General features: G+C 51.0%; 1 protein-coding gene across 6 annotated transcripts; it reads left to right on the forward strand.

Annotated features, from left to right (window-relative positions):
• The first annotated feature begins 1,374 nt into the window (after positions 1-1,374).
• YJU2 (YJU2 splicing factor homolog) lies at positions 1,375-19,337 on the forward strand. 6 transcript variants are annotated; one of them, XR_007516424.1, is made up of 9 exons: positions 1,375-1,478; positions 3,807-3,907; positions 6,145-6,289; positions 7,605-7,739; positions 7,892-8,073; positions 11,089-11,209; positions 13,689-13,833; positions 16,292-17,550; positions 18,426-18,446. XR_007516424.1 is itself a non-coding variant. In XM_049876431.1 (9 exons), exons 1-9 carry the CDS (start codon positions 1,455-1,457, stop codon positions 18,503-18,505), a joined length of 1,005 nt encoding a protein of 334 aa, XP_049732388.1. In that variant the 5' UTR covers positions 1,375-1,454; the 3' UTR covers positions 18,506-19,337. The 6 variants fall into 6 exon arrangements, 3 of the variants coding, with proteins under 3 accessions (XP_049732388.1, XP_049732389.1, XP_049732390.1); XM_049876431.1 differs by having other exon boundaries at positions 16,292-16,363; positions 18,426-19,337; XM_049876432.1 differs by having other exon boundaries at positions 16,292-18,519.
• Positions 19,338-22,924: the final 3,587 nt, after the last annotated feature.

Genomic DNA, 22,924 nt, shown 5'->3' on the forward strand with positions numbered 1-22,924 from the left:
CTTCCATTTCAGACTTATGACACCTACAGCATTAAGAAATAAATCTGTGTTATTTGAAGCCAGTAGCTTTCTGGAAATGTGTTCCAGCAGCAGTAGGGAGCTCATACACCATCTAACATAGGACCCTTCTCATCACTTTCCATACATCACCCTGATTTATTATCTTCAGAGTTTTGATGTTGCTGTTAGGTGTTGTTCAGTTGAGTTTGACTCATAGTGACCCATGTGACATAGGGTTTTCTTTGCTGCAATTGATTTACTTATCGTTAATACCTTTTTCCAACAACATAAACGGTGACTATACAAGTGGACCTCACCAGATAGAATACCCAGGAATCAAATTAACTCCATCTGTGGAAAAAGACAATGAAGCAAAACTGTCTTGGAAGAAGTAGTGCAGCCAGAATGCTCCTGAGAAGCGAGGATGGCGAGACTTTATCTCACGTACTTCAGATATGTTATCAGGAGGGACCAGTCCCTGGAGAAGGGTCGCTATGAGTCATAACTGACTCGAGGGCACCTAACAACAACAACAACAGCAATCTGTATGGAAGCCGATCACCAGGTCTTTCTCTCACAGAGCTGCTGGGTGGGTTCGAACCGCCAACCTTTCGGTTAGCAGCTTTTGGTTAGCAGCCTTTCAGTTAGAGCTTAACTGTTGGACCACCGGAGTATTTACGACCTTCTGAAATGGTCCTATTTTTTATCTATTATCCATCTGTCCCACCAAACAGATAATGTCCCTTGTGAGAGCAGGAATCTTATCTGTCTTGTTCTCCGATGTGTCCCCAGTTACTGAGCACGACACTTGACAAAGAATAAACATTTATGAAGGGAGAGAAGACACTAGGAAAGGAACAGAGTGTATGGGGGAGATGGTGTCCTTTTTTAAGGGGATTACACAGGCAGGCGATGGAGGGGCTTTTGGGAGATGGTGTGTGTGTAGTGGGGAGGGGAGTTCGGACCCTTATCTTTAAATCTATGCCTGTCCTAAGATAAGCATGGTGCGGGGCGTCCAGCGTGCTCCTTTGTTGTGACATGGGTAGCCCGTGGGAGCTGCCCCGGTTCCCAAGTTGATCACTGAACACATTTATTGAATAAAAGAATGAACAGCAGGGAGTGTCGCGGTTAGCGGCCATGTCACGACGACATTAACTAGCGGCTACAAAACTCTAGGGGGCGCAGCATCCCCGCGGGACATCTTCAAATGGAGACACCTCCCCCGGAACCCTTGTGCCGCGCCACCGAGGTTGCAAAGCCGGAGGGACAACAGGAGGCTTCGGATCTTGACTGACGGGAACCTGAGCCAATGAAAAGGCAAGCTGCGCATGCTGCGGCCGATAGTAGGGGCTGGAGGAAGTGACGTCACGGAAGTACTCGGCCGATTGTGGAAGCTAGATTAAACACCGACCTCCCCGGTTCTGTGGTGTTTGTGAGAAGAGTAGAAGGCCAAAATGTCGGAGCGAAAAGTTTTAAACGTAAGTGCTGGGTGTCTGGGGCTTTCCATCGGGGTGGGACATCTAGGGGCTCCAACAGAATTGGGCTTCCTATAGTCTATTGCAGCCCTTTTCCTTCTTCCCCGTGGGCGGAGCTTCCCCCAAAGACCGCCTTGAAGGCGGGCCTCTCAAACTCCTCCCAATCACCTTCCGTGGGGGTGGGGGGGCTTTGCTGTGCCCAATCACCTCTGTGGGGCGGAGCTTCAGGCGTTTACCCAATCACACCCCTGATTGGACTGTCCGAAGGGAATTATCCAATCACTTTTCGTGGAGGCGGGGCTTCCTGTAAAAATATTGACCGTCTTGCTCCATGCCTTCACCTTCAGGGATGAGGCTCTCGTTAGCCCCGCCCATCTGGCACGTCGCGCTAGTCGTGTGCCTTGGAGGAGTTAGGCTTTGCCAAGCCCTGGCATTGAACTCCACGGGCAAGCAAACTGACATTTATTTCAATATCTTGTTCATGATGGGTGCTGCTGTCGAGTTGATTCCCATTCATAGTGACCCGAGTAGAACAGTCCCATAGGGTTTTCTAGGTTGTAATCTTTACAAGAGCAGATCGCCACGGGTTTCTCCCTCGGAACCCCTGAGTTGGTTCAAACTGCCGACCCTTCAGTTAGCAGCCAAGTGCTTAATTGTTTTGCCACTCAGGGCTCCTTTCCATAACTTAAAAAAAAAAATCTCACTGCCATCAAGTTGATTCTGACTCATAGAGACCCTTTAGGATAGAGTAAAACTGCCCCGTAGGGTTTCCAAGGAGTGGCTGGTGGATTCGAACTGCCGACCTTTTGGTTAGCAGCCGAATGCTTCACCACTGCACCACAGGGGCTCCTTCCATAACTTACTGGTAGATATTTCTGCGTGCCAGGCACTGTGCTTTACTCAGCAAATCCTGATGACAGCACTCTCGGGTGATAGATTTGAGGAAACAGGCTTAGATAGGAAATCCTGGTGGCACAGTGGTTAAGAGCTACGGCTGCTAACCAGAAGGTCAGCAGTTCAGATCCACCACATGCTCCTTGGAAACCCTGTGGGGCAGTTCTATTCTGTCCAGTAGGGTTGCTATGAGTCAGAATCAACTTGATGCCACTGGGTTCAGTTTCGAGGCTCAGATAGGATAAGTAAGTGCCAGGGAGTGGAGGGCTTGAACCCAAACCCTCTGGCTCTGTAATCCACACCCCTGATTGCTAGGCCACCCTGTGCCACCCAGAATTGAGACCTGGGGTTTCAGTTCTGGCTCATCTACTCTGTGACCCTGAGTAGCTGAAGCCTCATGGGACTCAGTCTCCTCCTTTGTAAAATGGGTGCATTGTTCACTGTCTTGTAGAATCTCCACAAGGATGAATGAGGTAAGGCGTATGAAGCACTCTGTGCAGGGTCTGGAGCCTAATAAGCACTTAAAACACAACATATTTTACGTTCTGACTGTCCGATGGAGTTATTTTTCATAATCCAAACTCACCCACTCCGTGTCTTTCACACTGGGCTGCTGTGCAGAGAAGAGTTATCACGCAGGCCTGAGAATGCTGTCCCTAAAATAACCTGCCTGTAAGGCTGGCTTGTGGCTGGCATTTGGGAACTTGGATTTGGGGAGGGTTCCCACCATTTCCTAACCAATAAGAGTGGCTCACTGTGCCCAGGCTGTGCAAACAATAGGCTCATGATGAACATCTGCTGGCCTTCTGGGGCCTGGAGTCAGGTACACGTCAAGCAGAGGGTTTAGACGTGACAAGCCCCCCGATAACAACCCTGGGCGCTGGGTCTCTGAGGAGCTTTCCTGGTGGATGACACTTCCCACGAGTCGTCACAACTCATTGCTGGGGGAATTAAGCGTATCCACGTACTCCCTGGGGAGAGGACTCTGGAAACTTGGCCTGATGTCCCCCAGACTCCACCCCACGCACGCTCCCCTGTGCTGATTGTGCTCGGTCCTTTTATTGTAAGAAATCGTACAATTAGAGGGGCCCTCCTCGCAAATCATCCAACCTGGGAGTGGTCTGAGGTCCCTGGGTGCCGCAAGCGGTTTACTCTCAGCTACGAACAAAAAGGTTGGCTGTCTAACCCCCCAGCGGCTCCACAGAGGAAAGGCCTACTGACCTACTCCATAAAGATCGCAGCCAAACACCCTGTGGAGCACAGTTCTACTCGGTAACACACGGGGCTGCCATGAGTAGGAATCAGTTCCACAGCAATGGATTTTTGGGCCGTGATCTTAGGGACCCCAGCACAACTCCCCAAAGCCCCTTCCCTCTGCCCACGGCCCGCCGCCAAGTCTGAAAACAGCTCACTCTAACGCTTCCTTCTTCCCTGCAGAAATACTACCCGCCAGACTTTGACCCCTCCAAGATCCCCAAGCTCAAGCTTCCCAAAGACCGACAGTACGTGGTGCGGCTGATGGCCCCCTTCAACATGAGGTGAGTGCCCCCACAGGGCCCCCCAAACCTCTACACCCGCTGTGGCAGACAAGCCCACTTCCCGGCATCCACAGAGAGATGGCCGGGGCTGACGTTGAGACCACGTTACCAGTCCTGGCTCGGACCCAGATTTGATGAGCGAGCGACTGCTCCAGGCCCCACTCCCTCACCTTTCAGGATTAACGCCCTTGCCTTCTGTAGAAGCCCCACCCAGTCCCTGCCCTGAGGTTTTTATTGTGCTTTGATATTTATTTTTGGTGGCAGTATACACAACCAAACGTACATCCATTCACCATTTCTGTGAGAATAGTTCAAGAACACTGGTTACACACGTCACGTTGTCTCACCATTCCGTCTCTACCCGTGTAGTTTCGTCACCGTTCGTTTAGGCTCTCTGCCCCTGGACGTTCTCATCTGTGCTTTAGATAAACCGTTGTCAGATTAAACTTACATAGGTCATCCTTTACGAGAGTGCTGTGCTCGAGGCAAACATCCTTTATTAATTGAGCTAGGCTGTTGTTTAACGGTAACTTCATGGGATAGTTTCGGTTCAAGGTTTAAAGATTATTTGTGGGCATTAGATTCGGGGGTCCCCCCAGTCTCCATGTATCTAGTAAGTCGTGTTTCTGTGTGAGTTTGAAGTCCTGTTCTGCACTTTTTCTCCTTTTGATTGGAATCCATCTACTGAGTCCTTGATCAGAATGTTCAGCAGTGGTCACCGGGCACCGCCCGCTTGTTCTGGTCTCATGGTGACGGAGGTAGTAGATCACCGACTGCGCTAAGGTTTTGATCATTAATTACTGAGTGAGCAAAGAGGTGGCGCCCTGACCAGGAACCTGGCACATATATTTCAGGTCCTCCAACAAACACAACAAGCTTGTCCCTACCACAGGGCCTTTGCACAAGCTGTTTTCTCTGCTAGGAGCACTCTGATTTAGCTCTCGCCGGGTGGGCTCCTCTTTCCCCTTCAGGCCATGGCTCAAATCCATCCCTCCACACAACAGAGGGACCTCCCAGTCCCCCTGCTAACCCCCTCCTCTATTCCTTCTCCATAGCACTTTGTGATTACCATATTTTGCCAGTTCTGTACCCCACAATTTTTCACATTTGAGCATATCTGAAATTGGGTACGCCTAACAATCAAAGGGAGCCCCTGGGCAGTGCATACAGTTAAGCACTCCACTACTAGCCAAAAGGTTGGTGGTTCAAACCCACCCAGAGGCTCCTTGGAAGAAAGGCCTGGAGATTTGCTTCTGAAAGGCCACAGCCTTGAAAACCCTATGGAACACAATTCTACTCTGGACAGATAGGGTCGCCAGGAGTCAGAATTGACTTGATGGCAACTAAAAACAGCAATGACAACGGCATCAAAGACACCTTTGATTTGATGAAATTTAGCACATGTATATGTACTACCTTTCTCTGTCTTCTTCACTCGTTCATTTATTTATTTAACACACACTTAGTGGGCTCCCCCTGTGTGCTGGGGTCTGTGCTGTGTGCGTGGCACACTCTGGGGACAAGACAGAGTCCCCATCCTCATGGGGCCCATGCTTGATGGGGAGTGGCGATAGTAAATAAGAATTCAGGTGGATTCATGCCAGGCGTGAAACAGGCCGGGGAGAGGGGCTGGGTTGGCAGTGGGGAGGAGACAGGAGGAGTACTTAACCAAGGTGATCAGGAGAAGTCAGAAGAAATGGCGGTGGGGCTGAGGTGTGAGGGGTGGATGGTGTCCCAGGTATGAGAACTGCAAGGACAAAGACCATGAGGCGGGACCGAGCTGGGGGCATCTGTGGGAGCAGCCAGGAGGCCAGCATGCTGGGCCTGGGGAAAAGGGGCAGAGCGGGAGGACGTGAGGGAGAGCAGGGTGGTGGCAGCACTGCCTTCCTCTGTGTGGCCTCACTGCCAGGTGGAACCTTCCCTCGGGGAGGCAGGATGCCCTTTAGCACCAGGCTTGCGTCTGGAAGTGTGCGACAGGCACAGCTCACCTGGTCTGGTGGAAACAGGAGTAGGGAGGGACTGCTTCCCAAGGAGGTGACTCTTGAGCTCAGACCCAGGCAGACGGTAACAAGCAGAACTGTGTGCTAGCGTGGGAGAATGCACACACATAGTCAGGCCGGCTGCCTTGGAAGGGAGGGAGTCCCACGTCACTAGAGGCATACAAGCACCCATCACTCAGGATGCCCTCCCAGAGTGCTGAGACAGCATGTGTGCTTCCCTCCCTCCTGCCCCACCAGGTGTAAGACGTGCGGGGAGTACATCTACAAAGGCAAGAAGTTCAACGCGCGCAAAGAGACTGTGCAGAATGAGGTCTACCTGGGTCTGCCCATCTTCCGCTTCTACATCAAGTGCACACGCTGCCTGGCGGAGATCACCTTCAAGGTAGGGCTGCTAGCCAGGCGCATGCTGCCTCCTCAACCCTCTCGAGTAGGGGAGGCCCGGGGAAGTTACCCGCTCATATCCTTGCCTGCCCAGGGAAATCTCATTTCAGTCTATCTCAAGGAAACAAAGATTTGGGGAAGGATGTTCACTGTACTGTTATTTATAAAGGCAAAGAACTAGAAGCAACCTAGATATACAATAATAGGGGGCTACAAAAACCCATTGCCGTCAAGTTGATTCTGACTCATAGTGACCCTATAGGCCAGAGTAGAACTGCACTCATAGGGTTTCCAAGGAGTAGCTGGTGGATTCCAACTGCTGACCTTTTGGTTAGGAGCTGAGCTCTTAACCACTGCGTCACTGGGGCTTTAGATGAACAAAGTATTAAACAGTGAAATACTACATAACCAATAAAAACGACAGCTTTACTTTTTTTTTCAATCGAGGTGAAATTCCCTTAAAGTGCAACCAACCATAAAGCTTACAACTCCAGCTGCCGCTTGGGTGACACAAACAGTTTGCGCTTGACTACTAACCTATGGGCTGGCAGTTCGAACCCACCCAGTGGCACCACGGAAGAAAGGCCTGGCGACCTGCTTCCGTAAAGATTACAGCCAAGAAAACCCTACAGAGCAGTTCTACTCTGTGATACCTGGGGTCGCTGTGAGTTGGAATCAACTAAACGGCAATGAGTTTGTTTTGTTTTTTTATACAACTCAGAGGTTTTTAGTATGTTTGCAAGGCTGTACAACTGTTGTCACTATCTAATCCATAACATTTTTGGGACTCCAAAAAGAAATCCTGTACCCATCAGCAGTCACTCCCCATTCTTCTCTTGCCCTAGCTCCTGGCAACCACTCATCTGTTTTCCGTCTCTGTGGCTTTAGCCTCTCTGTTTTATAAACATAGTAGGAGCACACCGTATATATTCTTGAATACATAATTTATAATGAAGAAAAAAATTATTTTTTCTTTAGTAACCAAAAGGGAGGAAAGAAAGGCAGAAGGCACAACATGTTCAAAGGCCTGGCAACTTTTATTTGCACAAATGTTGAGCAGGGAGTGGAGGGAGATGGATGGCAGGAAGGCTGATGGGCAAGGATCTTCAAATCCATGCTGAGGTGGTGGGTGTTTTTGCAGAGGGGAGCGAGAAAGAAAGAACCCTCCCAGCCAAAGCAATAAGACAAGAAAAAGAAAGAAAAGGTAAAAGGATTTTATAAAGGGAGAGAAGATGCCCCAGACTGCTGGTAGCTCGTTGGTAGAAGCTTCCAGTGCCCAGGGACATAGGATTGACACTGCCCTGTCTCTCTGCCAGACAGACCCCGAAAACACAGACTACACCATGGAGCACGGAGCCACGCGGAACTTCCAGGCCGAGAAGCTCCTGGAGGAGGAAGAGAAGAGGGTACAGAAGGAACGAGAGGATGAGGAGCTGAACAACCCCATGAAGGTGAGCCTGGTGCCTTGCACATACACATGTGTGCGTGTGCGTGTGTGTGTGTGTGCGTGTGTGCGCGTGTGTGCGAGTGAGCAGGCACTGTAGATCGAGGCTCTTCCCCTTGCCTCATGGCACACTGAGCTCCCCATCCTCGCACCCACCAGGTGCTGGAGAACCGCACCAAGGACTCCAAGCTGGAGATGGAGGTCCTGGAGAACCTGCAGGAGCTCAAGGACCTGAACCAGCGGCAGGCCCACGTGGACTTTGAGGCCATGCTGCGGCAGCACCGCCTGTCGGAGGAGGAACGGCAGCAGCAGGAGCAAGAGGAAGACGAGAGGGAGACGGCGTGAGTGTGGGAGCCCTGGGAGCCGGGCCCACCTCCTGGCCGTTGCACGGGCCAGTCCCCCTGCTGTAACTCCCTTTCCTGTCTCCCCAGGGTTTCCTCAGGTGTCTTAGTCTCCTCGTGCTGCTGTAACAGAAATGCCCGAAGTGGGGAGCTTTCAAGAACAGACATTTGTTTTCTCACAGTTCTGGAGGCGGGGAGCCGAAATCAGAATCTCAGCCAGGCCGATTCCTTCTGGGAGCTTCTCTCCTGGTTTCTGGTGTCTGTGGCGATCTTGGCACCTGTTTTCCCCCTGCTGTGTCTCTGTGTCTGTTCTGCTCTTTGTCTGACTGGGGAGTGATTAGATTTAGGACCCATCCTACTCCATCCCATACAACCTCATGAACGTAACAACAGAAAACCCCTAATTCCAAATAGGGTCATATTTATAGGTACAGGGGTTAGGATTTCAACATGTATTTTGGGGGATACACAATTCAAGCCAGGTCACTTTCATGGGGACACCTTCCTGGTGGGCTCAGGACTTAGCAGGTAGCTGTAGTCGCAGCTGTGATTTCTTAGCAACAGGACAGCACCATCAGCAAAGGGAACAAGCGCCCAGGGCAGAGTCTGGGGAAAAGCAGGTGGCGAGCTGCCAGGGTCCTGCTGGGTGGCAGTGCACCAGTTACAGCAGGTGCCATCTTCTCAAGCCTGGCTCCTGGTGACCCCACGTGTGTCAGAGGAGGGCTGCGCTCCACAGGGTTTTTAAAAATTTTAATTAATGAATTTTTTTAGTAAATTTTTTAATTAAAATATTTCATTGGGTTTTCAGTGAAAGTTTATACAGCAAATTAGGTTCCAACTTAAAAAAACCAAAAAAAAACCTTGTTGCCATCGAGTTTATTCTGACTCATAGCAACTCTGTTTCTTTTTCTTGCTTTATTGCTCTAGCTAGGAGTTACAGCACAGTGTTAAGTAGGAGTGGTGATAAAGGGCATCCCTGCCTTGTTCTTGTTCTCAGGGAAAATGCCTTCGGCCTCTCTCAGTTTAGAATGATGTTGGCTGTTGGTTTTGCACAGATGCCCTTTAATATGCTGAGGAATTTCCCTTCTATTCCTGTTTTAAAAGAGCACAGTTCTCACGGGTGATACTGTTTATGGTATGAGCCAGTCTCTTACCTAGCCAAATGATGACCTCGTGGGCTAGTTCTGGTTCAAGGTTTAAAGAGTATCTCATGGCAGTAGTCTCAGGGAGTCTCCATAGGGTTTTCAGTGGCTAATTTTTTGAAAGTAGATCACCAGGCCTTTCTTCCAAGGCACCTATGGGTAGGCTCAAACCTCCAACGTTTCAGTGAGCAGCTGAGCGCGTTCACTGTTTGCACCACCCAGGGGCCCTTGGAGTCGCACAGGAGGCGCTTCATTTCCAGCAGTGAACTGTGACAACACGTGAGAAGTGCCGGCCACCGGGGAAGCGCATCAGGGACCCCGGCGCCCGTGGTGGTTATCAGGGGCTGGCCACATAGGCACCTCTGCCTGGCACGTCCCAAACTCCCAGAAGGAAAGCTAGGGTTCAGCAGAAACCACATTGTGTGCGTGGTTGGGGCACAGTGAGCCACTCTTAACGGTTACGGGATGGTGGAAACGCAAAATTCAAGTTCACGGGCACCAGCCAAGGGCCCGTCTTGTACACAGGCCTCAGTACTGCTATTTTAGTTCTGTTTTGCATGATATCTATTATTTTCTAAGGTCCCTGAGTGGCACAAATGATTTATGCTTGACTACTAACCTAAAGATTAGCAGTTTGGCGCCACGGAAGAAAGGCCTGGTAATTTGTTTCCATAAAGATACTAAAAAAGAAAACCCTTCGGAGTAGTTCTACTCTGTAACACACGGGGTTGCCATGAGTCAGAATCGACTCAACGGCATCGAGTTACGAGTTTCTAGAAGCTTCTCGGTGACGCATCCCTTTCCTGGTTTATTATCTGTCTTCCCATCTTTAGAGTCTGACCTCTCTGAGAGCAGGGGCTTTTTGCCTGGCGTCTACGGCTTTCCCAGGACCTGGAACAGCTAACCTTAGCTGGCACCTATTGGGTGGGCAGATCAGGGGGTGATGGGTAACGGTGAGCCCCTTCTCCATGCCAGGCAATGTTTGTCTTTCTCGCTCCTCATCACAGCCACCGAGGTCAGCGTGAGCATTACGACAGGTGAGGGGGCTGTCGTGAATTGAATTGTGTCCCCAGAAATGTGTGTCAGCTTGGCCAGGCCATGATTCCCAGTATTAGTGTGGCTGTCCACCATTTTGTGATCTGATGTGATTATCCTATGTGTTATAAATCCTAATCTCTATGATATTAATGAGGTGGGATTAGAGGCAGTTATGTTAATGAAGCAGGACTCAATCTACAGGGTTAGGTTGTGTCTTGAGTCAATCTCTTTTTAGATATAAAAGAGACTAGCCAGCAGAGAGGCGAGGGACCTCATCATCACCAAGAAAGAAGAGCCAGGAGCACAGCGTGTCCTTTGGACTTGGGGTCCGTGCACTAAGAAGCTCCTAGACCAGGGGAAGATTCAAGACAAGGACCTTTCTGCTGACAGAAAGGATTCCCCTGGAGCTAGTGCCCTGAATTTGACTTCTAGGCCCCTAGACTGTGAGAGAATATATTTGCTTGTTGAAGCTATCCACTTGCAGTATTTCTGTTATAGCAGCACTAGAGAACTGAGATGGGGACCGAGGTCCAAGGAGGTCCGTTGACCACCCCGCAGTCCTTAAGCCAGGATTCAAATCCAGACAGGTGCATCCCAACATCCAAGTGCTTAACCACCCCACTGTCTTCAGCAGACAGAAAAGTTAAAAAAAAAAAGAAGGGAAACTATGCAACCCCCCTGCGTACCATGGGCACCCCAGCTCTCCCCCGCCACGTTGGTGGGAATGGGGGAGTTGCAGCACTATCCCCTCTACAGGGAGTGTCTCCGAGCCCCCGCCCCCCATGATCTGTCCCTGCAGGGCATGTCCCCGAACCCCCGTGTTCTGTCCCCACAGGGCCTTGGTGGAGGAAGCCAGGAAACGGCGTCTACTCGAGGACTCAGACTCAGAGGAAGATGCTTCCCCAGCCCCACCTCGGCCGGCCACCCGACCCAACCCCACTGCCATCCTGGATGAGGTGAGCAGGGCCACCGGAATCCCCGCGAGCTCTCCTGTCCGGTGGGGTCAGCTCAGCCTTTTCCTAAGGAGCCATCGAGCAAATATTTTCTGCTCTGCCCTGGTGGCATAGTGGTTAAGTGTTATAGCTGCTAACCAAAGGGTTGGCAGTTCGAATCCGCCAGGTGCTCCTTGGAAACTCTATGGGCAGTTCTACTCTGTCCTAGAGGGTCACTATGAGTCGGAATTGACTCGACAGCACTGGGTGGGTTTAGCCTAGGTAGTCTCTGTCAGACCCATTCAACTCTCCTGTTACGGCAGAAGCAGCCATCAGTGATATGTAAATGAGTGGGCGTGGCCCTGTGCCAATAAAACTTTATTTATACAAACAAGTGGCAGGCCAGTGGTGCTGTAGTTTGCCATCCCCTGTTTAAGCTGCTGAAATAAAGAGATGCCCACATCCAGGGAGATCCCTGGGTGGTACAAGCCATTTATGTTTGACTACCAACCTAAAGGTTGGTGGGTCAGACCCACTCAGTGGTGCTGCAGAAGAAAGGCCTGGCATTCTGCTATAAACATGACAGCCAGGAAAACCTACTGGAGCCAGTCTACTCAGAGTCAATCCCATGGCAACAGGTTTGGTTTCGTTCACATTCAAGGCCATAAAGAACAGAGAAGTTTATTTCTCAGTGATGTGAAAGTCCTGGGGTGAAAGTCCAGGACTCTCAGGCAGCTTGGCTCCATGCTGTCATTCAGGGATCCAGGCTTCTTTCATCCCCTGGCTCTGCCCTCACCTGGAGCATCAGTTCTAGCTTCATGAGCACAGCTGGTTCAGTGGTTAAACGTTTGGCTGCTAACCAAAAGGTCAGCGGTTCCAATCCACCAGTTGCTCCTTGGAAGCCTTATGGGGCAGTTGTACTCTGTCCTGTAGGGTCGTTACGAGTCAGAATCGCCGATTGGAGGGAGGCAAAGGGTGTGCAGGAGTGCCCCCCAGTGCCTTGAGGCCCAGACTCAGATGATCCCTCTCACTTCCCATTGGCCAGAACAGGTCACATGGCCACACCCAGCTGCAGGAGAGTCTGGGAGACGTGTCCGCTAGCCGGGCAGCCCTGTGCCTGGTTGTGCCTCTCACCAGAAAGAAGAGGGGATGTTGGTGGACAGCTAGCAATGGCCACCACAGCTGTTGTATCCCGGGTGGCCTCAGCCACTCATTGGTTTGCTAATTAAGAAGAGTTGGTTAAAGTGGGGAAAGAGCCCTGGTGGCACAGTGGTTAAGAGCTACAGCTGCTAACTAAAAGGTCATCAGTTCGAATCCACCAGCTGCTCCTTGGAAACCCTATGGGGTAGTTCTCCTCTGTCCTAGAGGGTCACTAGGAGTCGGAATCAACTCGACAGCACGTAACAACAAGAACAGCAAAGTGGGGAAACAAAAAAAATAATATCTGCACACCAGAAGCATTTTATCTCTTCTTAAAACATACTTGTGTTCAGTATTAATGAACATACAGGATCAGCCACAGGGCAAGACCCAAAGTAACAGCAGCTTCAGTGGGATCGAAGTTCACTTTTCTCTCAAATAACAGCCTCGCAGGAGCAACCCAGAGAGGGCACGGTGGACACGTGGGGTCAGGGGTCCAGGCACCTTCCTTCTCATCTGTCCCTAGGATGGTGTCCTTTTTGTGTGGCGTTTCAATGCCACGTCTGCATCATGCCCAGTGGACAGGGACAAGGAGGGGGAGGACATTTAAAGCCACCACCCTTAGTTGAAGGAGCCCTGGTGGCACAACAGTTAAGCACTCAGCTGATAACTGAAAAGTTGGTGGTTTTAACCCACCCATTAGCTCTGTGGAAGAAGGACCTAGCAATCTGCTCTTGTAAAGCTTCCCAAAAACCAAAACCCAGCTCGTTGCTGTCGAGTCCATTCTGACCCGTAGCGACCCTGTAGGACAGAGTACAACTGCCCCATAAGGCTTCCAAGGAGCAGCGGGTGGATTGGAACTGCTGACCTTTTGGTTAGCAGCCAAACGTTTAACCACTGTGCCACCAGGGCCCCCTTGTAAAGATTACAGCCCGGAAAACGCTATGGGGCAGTTGTAGTCTGTCAGAGGGGGTCGTCGTGCATCAGCGTTGACTTCGTGGCACCCAGCAACAACAAGCCTTGGTTAAGCACATCCCCTTGGTCAGAAATTAGCCACCTGACCATATCCAGCTGCAAAGAACTCTAGGAAATGTAGTCTTTCCCAGAGACAGCCACGTTGCAGCCCAGAATTCCATACGTGTTAGAAGGGAGAATGGGCGGAGGGCTTGAGTGCCAAGTTTAGGGCAACAGGGGGCTATAGAGGAATGTAGAGCAGGGGAGAGACTTGCTCATAGCAGAGGGGGCGGGGCTGGTAAGGATCTCTCCAGCAGCTAGCTCAGCAGGGGTCTTGTGGGCCAGGAGGCCAGGGAAGAGGCTGAATCTGGGGCTGACCACCCACCCACGTCCCCCTATTGCCCCACAGGCCCCAAAAGCCAAGAGGAAGGCAGAAAGCTGGGAGCGCAGCATTGGCACCCTCGGTGGCAGGTCCCAGCTGTCGGGACTGGTGGTGGTGAGGAAGACAGACCTGGACCATGGCACCCAGAATGGCCAACAGGCGCCCTCCCCAGGTGAGTTCCTGGGGTCTAGAGCTGGATGCAATGTCCCCTATGGCCTACAGGGGGCACCAGCACCCTCACTGCTTTCCGGGGCCTTCATGGGATGGACTGGTGAGCTGTGCCTCCCCTCCCCAGAGCCAATTCCAGAGGGGTATGGGGAGAAGGAACAAGCCCTAAGAGCGTAAATGGTTAAGCACTGGGCTGGTAACTAAAAGGTCCCAGGTTTGAACCTGCCAGCCCCTTCTTGGAAGAAAAGCGCTGGCGATCTGCTCCCGTAAATATTGTCGTTGCTGTCGAGTCAGTTCGACTCATAGTGACCCTGTACACAACAGAATGAAACACTGCACCACGCTCACAATCGTTGCTATGTTTGAGCCCATTGTTGCAGCCACTGGGTCAGTCCACCTCGTTGAGGGTCTTCCTCTTTTTCACTGACACTCTTATCTTACACTCATCTGTCAGTTGGTCCTACTGTGGTGGCTTGCATGTTGCTGTGATGCTAGACTGTTACTGCAAATACCAGCAGGGTCACCTTTGGTGGGCAGGCTTCAGCTGAGTTTCCAGACTAAGACTAGGTAGAAGGACCCGGCAGTCTACTTCTGAAACTATTGGCTGGTGAAAACCTTATCAATAGCAGCAGAACACTGTCTGATACAGTGCCGGAAGATGAGCCCCTCAGGTTGGAAGGTGCTCAAAAGATGACTGGGGAAGAGCTGCCTCCTCGAAGTAGAGTCGACCTTAATGACGTGGATGGGACAAAGTTTTCGGGACCTTCATTTGCTGATGTGGCACAACTCAAAATGAGGAGAAACAGCTGCAAACATCCATTAATAATTGGAATGTGGACTTTATGCTTGGTAAAGCAGAGGGTCAGCATAAAAGAGGAAGACCCTCAGGGAGATGGACTGACACAGTGGCTGCAACAATGGGCTTACGCATAACAACGATTGTGAGGAGGGCACAGGACCGGTCAGTGTTTCCTTCTGTTGTACATAGAGCCGCTATGAACCGGAACCGACTCGACAGCACCTAACAACAACAACAACTACTTTACCAAGCCTGGTGTCCTTCTCCAGGGACTTGTCGCTCCTGACAACATGTCCAAAGTACGTGAGAGGAAGTCTCCCCATCCTCGCTTCTAAGGAGCATTCTGGCTGTACTTCTTCCACGACAGATTTGTTCATTCTCTGGCAGCCCATAATATATTCGATATTCTTCACCAACACCATAATTCAAAGGTGTCAATTCTTCTTCCGTCTTCCTTATTCATTTTCTAGCTTTCATATGCGTATGAGGCGATTGAAAACACCATGGCTTGGGTCAGGTGCACCTTAGTCCTTAAAGTGACATCTTTGTTTTTTAACACTTTAAAGAGGTCATTTGCAGCAAATTTGCCCCATGCCATGTGTCATCTGATTCCCTGACTGCCGCTTGCAGGGGCGTTGATTGTGGATCCAAAAAAAATAAAATCCTTGACAACTTCAATCTTTTCTCCGTTCATGATGTTGCTCATTGGCCCAGTTGTGAGGGTTTTTGTTTTCTTTATGCTGAGGGGTAATCCATACTGAAGGCTGTGGTCTTTGATCTTCATCAGTAAGTGCTTCAAGTCCTCTTCACTTTCAGCAAGCAAGGTTGTGTCATCTGCATAATGCAGGTTGTTAATGAGTCTCCCTCCCATCCTGATGCCCCTTCTTCTTCATATAGTCCAGCTTCTCAGATTATTTACTCAGCATACAGATTGAATAAATATGGTGAAAGGATACAACCCTGATGCACAGCTTTCTTGACTGTAAACCACACAGTATCCCCTTGTTCTGTTTGAAAGACTGCCTCTTTGTCTGTGTACAGGTTCCTCACGGGCACAGTTAAGTGTTCTGGAATTCCCATTCTTTACAATGTTATCCATAGTTTGTTACGATAATTACTGGTTATTGGAATGTGAAATTCAGAAACTAAGAAGATAGAAGGATCAATAGTTGGAAAATATGGCCTTGGTGATAGAAATGATGCCAGAGTTTGCGTGACAGAATTTTGCAAGACCAATGACTTATTCGTTGGAAATACCTTTTTCAACAACATAAATGGAGACTATACACATGGACTTCAGGAGTTGGAATACACAGGAATCAAACTGACTACATTTGTGGAAAGAGACGATGCAAAAGCTCACTGTATCAGTCAGAACAAGACCAGGAACCAACTGGGGAATAGAGCATCAGCTGCTCATATACAAGTTCAGGTTATACTGAAGAAAATGAAAACAAGTCCACAAGAGCCAAAGTACGACCTTGAGTATATCCCATAAAGATGGTAGCCTAGGAAACCCGATGGGGCAGTTCTTCTGTCACATGGGTTGCTATGAGTCTAACAACAAGGGGAGGAGAGATGGAGTTTCTTTCTCTCTCTTTTTAATTACAGATTCTTAAAATCCAAGTCACATAGCCAGTGACCCGTTCTGCTTCTCCCCCAGGCACCCTGCACAACCGGAAGCCAGCTGACCCTGCACCCCAGACACCAGGCACCTCCTCCTTGAGCCAGCTGGGTGTGTACTCAGACAGCGAGGACAGCAGTGGCAGCAACTGAGCCCCACCCCACCCTTCCCAGGTCTTGGGGCGGCAGGGGGGCTCAGCCACCTTGGAGGGGCCCGCGGTTGGGGCAGAAGTCAAGGTACCTACCAGAACCAGGAGCAGACAGGCAGGAGTGTCCTCTGAGGGAGTCGGGTTCTCTCCTTCCCGCCACCTGCCCTCCGTGACCTCAGGGGCCCCGCTCATCCTGCCCCGCCTGGCGCGGTGGCCAGGGCTTGGATGTCCCATGAGCTTCCCTCAGCTTTCAGGGGGCCTCCTGGGTCCCCGTTTGGACTGCCTTCGAGATGCTCAGCCATGTTTTGGGCACATGGCGGAGCCCGCCCACCCCTGTTGGCTCCGTCCTTCCACCTCAGAACTATCTGGAACCAATAAAAGGAAGCCAGTGTATGAACAGGCCCAGGTGCCTCCTCTCTGCCTCCCTTTGAGGTGGGAATTTCGTAAGCGAAGCATCGATGAGCACCAAAGCCCAACCGGTTGTCATCGAGTCTGCGCCACCTCATGTGTGTCAGAGCAGAACGGTCCTCCTCAGGGTTTTCAGTGGCTGAGATTTTAGGAATTAGTTGGCCAGGCCTTTCTTTTGAGCCGCCTCTAGGTGGATTCGAACCTCCAGCCTTTTGGTGAGTAGCTGAGTGTGTTAACCATTTGCACCCCCCGGGGGTCTCCCCATCCTTGTATTATTCCCCAGAGACGTCCAGTTGCCTCTGGTGTGCTCCAGGCTTAGGGTCAGGCATGTGGGATTGGGCTGTGAACAGACTAGGAAGAAACAGCTCTGTCTACCCTCGAGGGGCTTACACTCTGGCAAGGAGAAATACACAGTGAGCATAATAAGTAAGGGAATTAAGTGGTATGTTGTTAGCTGCCATCGAGTTGACCCACTACTCACGGTAAACCCCTGTGCACTGAACACTGCCCAGTCCTGCCCCATCCCCATGAACAGTTGTGGCTCGGACTGCGGTGACCCGTAGGGTTTTCACTGGTGATTCATGGAAGCAAATCGCCAGGCCTTTCTTCCTAGTCTGTCTTTGAAAGCTCGATTGAAACCTGCTCAGCATCCTAGCAACAGGCAAGCCTCCGCGGACAGACAGGTGGTGGCTGCACGCGAGGTGTCTTGGCCGGGGATCAAACCTGTGTCTTTTTGTGGAAGGTGGGGATTCTATCCCTGAGCCACCATTGCCCCTGGAATTTTTGTAAATTCTGATTTTCCCTGCAGGCTTGCCAGCTTGCAGCCTTTGTTCTCCGGCCCCGTGTCCTGAGAGCGGTTTGCCCTTGGCCCCCAATTCCCCGTGGGCTCCCATGCTGGGGTCTGTCGCTCGTGCCGACCCGGCCCGCTGCCTGCGTTGTCCCCCTTCCCGGGCACCCTGCCCTGGAGACTGCCCTCTTCTGTCAGCATTGACAGTCCCCCCTCCTCACTCGCTTCCATTGCTGTCATCCTGTCCTTGGAGCTGTCGGGCCTTATCCGAAATCTCCTCCGTCAACTCCCGGGGGGCCGGCTGAGCTGCCAGAGCACATTGGAGGTGGTGCTGGGGACTCCCCGCCCTCCCGAGCCCCGAGCTGGGCTTCGCAGAGGAAAGGGGCTGCTCACGCTTCCCAGGGCCTTCTCAGCACACCAGGCTCTGGGCCAAGCTCTCTGCGCCAGCGCCTCAGCCTGCTTCTCCTTAGGCACCCGCTGTCCGAGGGTCGGCTCGCAGGAAGCAAGGGACAGCCTGGGGGTCAGCCTGCGAGGCTCCAGGGGTTATGCCTTGTGTCACCCCATGTCCTAGTTCCGCTAAAGCAGCAATACCACAAGCGGGCGACTTTAACAAGCAGAAATGTCTCCTCTCACAGTTCAGGAGGCTGGAAGTCTGAGTTAGGGCGCTGGCTCCAGGGGAAGGCTTTCTCTCTCTGTCGGCTCTGGGGGAAGGTCCTCGTCGTCGGAGCTGCTCCTGGGCGATTTTCATGTGCCCTGGCATCCCCCTCCCCTGTCTCTGCCTGCTTCTGTCTCCCTAATCAGCTTGGTTTATATCTCTTATATCTCAAAAGGGATTGATTCAAGATACACCCAGCACCAACCCTGCCGCATTAACATAACAAAGAGAATCCATTCCCTCCTGGGATTGTAACCACAGGCATAGAAGGTAGGATTTACTACACGTGTTGGGGGGACACAATTCAATCCATAACACCCCACTTCATGGCAACTCCTGCAGACTGGGAGTCTCCAGGGGCAGGGCCCTGCCTCCTCCTTCAGGTTAGGGACTTAGGAGGACAGGGCCACGTCTCGCCCATCATCTGAGCCGCTTGGAGGTTGGACCACACCACCCCCATCAGTCCCGGGAGAAGGATGTCATGCTTGATAAAGTCGAGGGTCAGTGAAAAAGAGGAAGACCCTCAATGAGCTGGAATGACACAGTGGCCGCAACAATGGGCTCAAGCATAACAGTGATCGTGAGGATGGCACGGTGTTTCGTTCTGTTGTGCGTAGGGTCGCTATGAGTTGGAACCGACTCGACAGCACCTAACAACAACAACCCCTGTCAGACTAGGGGCCCTTGAAGGCAAAGCCTTGCCTCGCCATCAGATTGGGGGCCAACTGGAGGTCCATGAAAGTAAGTGCATGTCTCCGCCATCAGCCTGGGAACATCTGGCATCAGGCCGATGCCTCTTCCATCAGACTGGCGGGTCCATGAAAGTAATCACGTGTCTCCTCCATCAGACTCGGGGGTTCTAAGGGCAGGGCCATGTCTCCCCCATCAGACTGGGAGTTGTTGAGGCCAAGCTGTGTCTGGGGCCTTCTGAGCATCACTAGGGTTGGTGTCACCCCCCTCACGGGCCTCTTCCCCTACCAGACCATACAGAGTCCTTAGTAATGTCTGTTATAAATTTTAATCATAAAATAATATGTGATAAATGTGGTTATAAATTGCTTAAATGTAATTATTAAATTATATGAATACCAACAATAAAATTGTTTTGTAAAATCTTTCTACATTGAATTACATTATTAGTAACTGAGCAGAAGCCTTTTTTAATTTTTTTTCCTTTATTTGCTACTTCATTCCCAAAAAAGTAATTATAAACCCGTTGTCATCGAGTAGATTCCGACTCATAGAGACCCTATAGGATAGAATAGAACTGCCCCGTAGGGTTTCCAAGGAGTGGCTGGTGGATTGGAACTGCTGACCTTTTGGTTAGCAGTTGAGTTCTTAACCACCACGCTGCTAGGGCTCCAGTTTTTGATATAGGTTCACAAATTATCACAATATTGTAGCTAAAACACCAGAAAATTTGACAAAACCAGCAACTATGGAAACTCCAGCAGCATGGAGCATGTGCGGACAAAACCACGTGATTCGAAGAGTCATTGTCCTTGGGTAATAATGACAGCTCTGACCAGAGCACGTTAAAACTAAAAACAAACCCACTGGCGTCGAGTCGATTCCAACTCATAGCGACCCTATAGGGCAGAGTAGAACTGCCCCATAGGGCTTCCGAGAAGTGCCTGGTGGGTTTGAACTGGCGACCTTTTGGTTAGCAGCCATAGCACTAAACCACTACGCCACCAGGGTTTCCAAAGCACATAGAAGGTTCAAAAATGAAATTAGCGTAGAGTTTTAGCCTTGTAGGTGTACTGATGCATGTAAGCTGAGCTTACAAAAGTGTTTTCGTTGTTATATCTAGGAGCCCTGGTGGCACAGTGGTTAAGAGCTTGGCTGGTAACCAACAGGTCGGCAGTTTGAATCCACCAGGCGCTTCTTGGAAACCCTGTGGGGCAGTTCTGCTCTGCCCTGTCGCTGTGAGTCAGAAACGACTTGAAGGCAATGGGTTTTAAGAGTGTTATAACTAAGTACAGGGACAGCTTTATAAAAAATAATAAATTTCTGCTGAAACACTACAAAAAATCTTTAATAGTCATTTTGGTGTCAACCCGATAGTGTCACTGGTGCTGCCGCACGCCCCTAGTGACACCAGTCTTCTGAGGACAGAAGTTGTCTTCCCTGTCAGAATAGTAGCCCCTGAAGGAGGGCCACATCTCCCCCATCAGACTAGTTTACATGTCTACCCCCGTCTGGTCCACTTCTGGCCTGGTGCCTCGGCTCCCATCCCCCTCCAGGCTCAGGAAACTGGGTCTCTTCCTCAGAGACGGGGAAGAGCAGAGAGACAGGCACAGCCCCCAGCCAGGGACCCCCGCCTGGCCTCTTTCTGAGGTTCCTCCATGCTTGAGTACCTGCTGTATCCCACACACTGCGTGTGGTGGTTGAGTGTGCGTACTGGAGCCAGGCCACCCTAGGTTCAAATCCCAGCTCTGGTACACCTGCTGTGTGACCTTGGGCAAGTGACTTCTCTGTGCCTCAGCTGTCTCATCTGAAAAATGGGGATATGCAGATTCAACGAGTTCATTCATGTTTCACCAGAAACATGCTCATTCAGAAAGCACCAGCAATTCCATTCCCAGGCATACATCCAGGAGAACAGAAAGTACGTACTCACACGAAAACCTGTACACAAGCGTTTACAGCCTCATAGTTCCTAACAGCCAAAAGGTGCAAACACCCCGAGCGTCCGTCAACAAATGATGGATAAGCACAATGTGATTCACCCAAACGATGGAATATCATTACTCAGACATAAGCAGGAATGGAATTCTGATACGCAAAGCAACGTGCACGACTCTTGATAACATCACACTCAGTGAAAGAAACCGAACACAGAAGGTCACGTGTTGTCTGATTCCATCTGTATGAAATATCCAGAACCGCCAAACCCATAGAGACAGAAAGCAGGAGAGTGGTTTCCAGGGGCTGGGGGCTGAGGGAGAATGAGGGGTACAAAGAGGTACAGGGCTTCTTTTTGGGGTGATGAAAATGTTCTAGAGCTTGATAGTGGTGGTTGCACAACCTTGTGAAGACATGAAAAACCACTGAAGTGTCCACCTTAAAAGGGTGGGTTTTATGATTATGTGAATTCTCTCTCAGTTTAAGAAAAGAAGAAACGAAAAAAGGAAGGAAGAGAAAGAAAAAGGAAGGAGAGGGAGGCAAGGAAAAGCACTGAGGACAGCCCCTGGCAATAACGGCTCGATAGAGGATAGCTGATATCATGCGCCCATCGCATGGGTGAGGAAAACAGTTCCCGTGAAGACCCAAGTTCAAGCAGGTTGACCCAAGGCCAGAACCTGCTCTCTGGAGAACCTAATTCCAGGGAGACTCACGCTGCAGGAGCTGCTGATAAAATGCATCTCAGACACGGACTGGAATCTACTACCATGGACTGCCAGAAGAATGAACAAATCTGTCGCAGAAATACAGCCAGTATGCTCCTGAGAATCAAGGATGGCGAGACTTCGTCCCATGTACTTTGGACATGTTATCAGGAGGGACCATGGAGAAGGACATCACGCTTGGTAAAGCAGAGGGTCAGCAAAAAAGAGGAAGACCCTCAACAAGATGGATTGACACAGTGGCTGGAACTATGGGCTCAAGCGAAACAATGACTGTGAGGATGGCGCAAGTCCGGGCAGTGTTTTGTTCTGTGGTACGTGGGGTCCCTGTGAGCCTGAACTGACTGGATGGCACCTGATATCAACAACAGAGACGGAGCGCCGGCCGGGGGAATAGGGATCCCCACAGCCTGGGGTCTCCAGACCACCCCACCTTGCCTTTGTCCACACAGCACCATCCCCTACCCCGCGCCCCTTGTCCCCCTCCTCTCCCCACCGGAAAGCCAGAGCCCAGCAGGTTATGTGGCTGGATCAAGGTCACACCCAAGGTCACCTAACCCCAGCCTGGCTCCTCCTCACCCTCCTCCTACTGCCCCTCCCCAGCTTCCCTCTCACTCCCCTCCTCAGAGTGGGAGGCAGCCCCAGGAGAAGCCACCTCAAAAGCGCAGGGAAGTCAAACGCCCGTTTGATTCTGCCTCGGGGCTTCTAATTGCTATTCCTGCCACAGACTTTCATTAGAAGCCCCTTTCAAATATTTATACCGCAGACGCCACGTGTTTATCCGACAGGGAGAAGACTCGGATTTGATGAGATCTGTCAACAGCTCGTCCCCAAGTCGGGAATTGCCTTGTGGCTGACAGAAAACAGGACAATTACCCGCCGTGCTCCTGGGCAGTCCCGGGGGACACCGCTTTGTCACTGATAGGAGCGGGCGGGGCTGGCGGGGAGGCGCACTGTGACTGCGATTCCAGAGAGAGGACCGAGTTCAACAGGTTGGTGTTAGAAGACACCGCCAGTGCGGGGAGGGGAGGAAAGTGACGTGTAGAGGCCTCTGCTGCTGTCAGGCGCCTTGCCTTGTCATCGCAGGGCCTCAGTTTCCCCCTCTGGAAAATGGGGCTAATAGTGGAGGGGAGGGAAAGAACCATTTGATTCCACAAAAAGATTCTGGTGGGCCTTGAGTACTGCCCCAACCCCTGCCAGATGATGGTACTCAGAAATGAGCTGTGAGACCCTCCCCCACTCTGTGTCTCAGTTTCCCCATCTGCAAAATGACAAAGTTGGGCTCTTGTGTGGTGGGACTTGGTGATAACTTGCTCCCTTCTGG

This window comes from Elephas maximus, chromosome 3, assembly GCF_024166365.1.
Source record: "Elephas maximus indicus isolate mEleMax1 chromosome 3, mEleMax1 primary haplotype, whole genome shotgun sequence".
NCBI classification, from domain to species: Eukaryota; Metazoa; Chordata; class Mammalia; order Proboscidea; family Elephantidae; genus Elephas; species Elephas maximus.

Coding starts and splice junctions, on each gene's coding strand:
- YJU2 (XM_049876431.1), top strand. CDS start 1,455: ATGTCGGAGCGAAAAGTTTTAAAC. Junction 6,290..7,604: donor TGGCGGAGATCACCTTCAAG/GTAGGGCTGCTA, acceptor TCTCTCTGCCAG/ACAGACCCCGAAAACACAGA. Junction 11,210..13,688: donor CCACTGCCATCCTGGATGAG/GTGAGCAGGGCC, acceptor ATTGCCCCACAG/GCCCCAAAAGCCAAGAGGAA.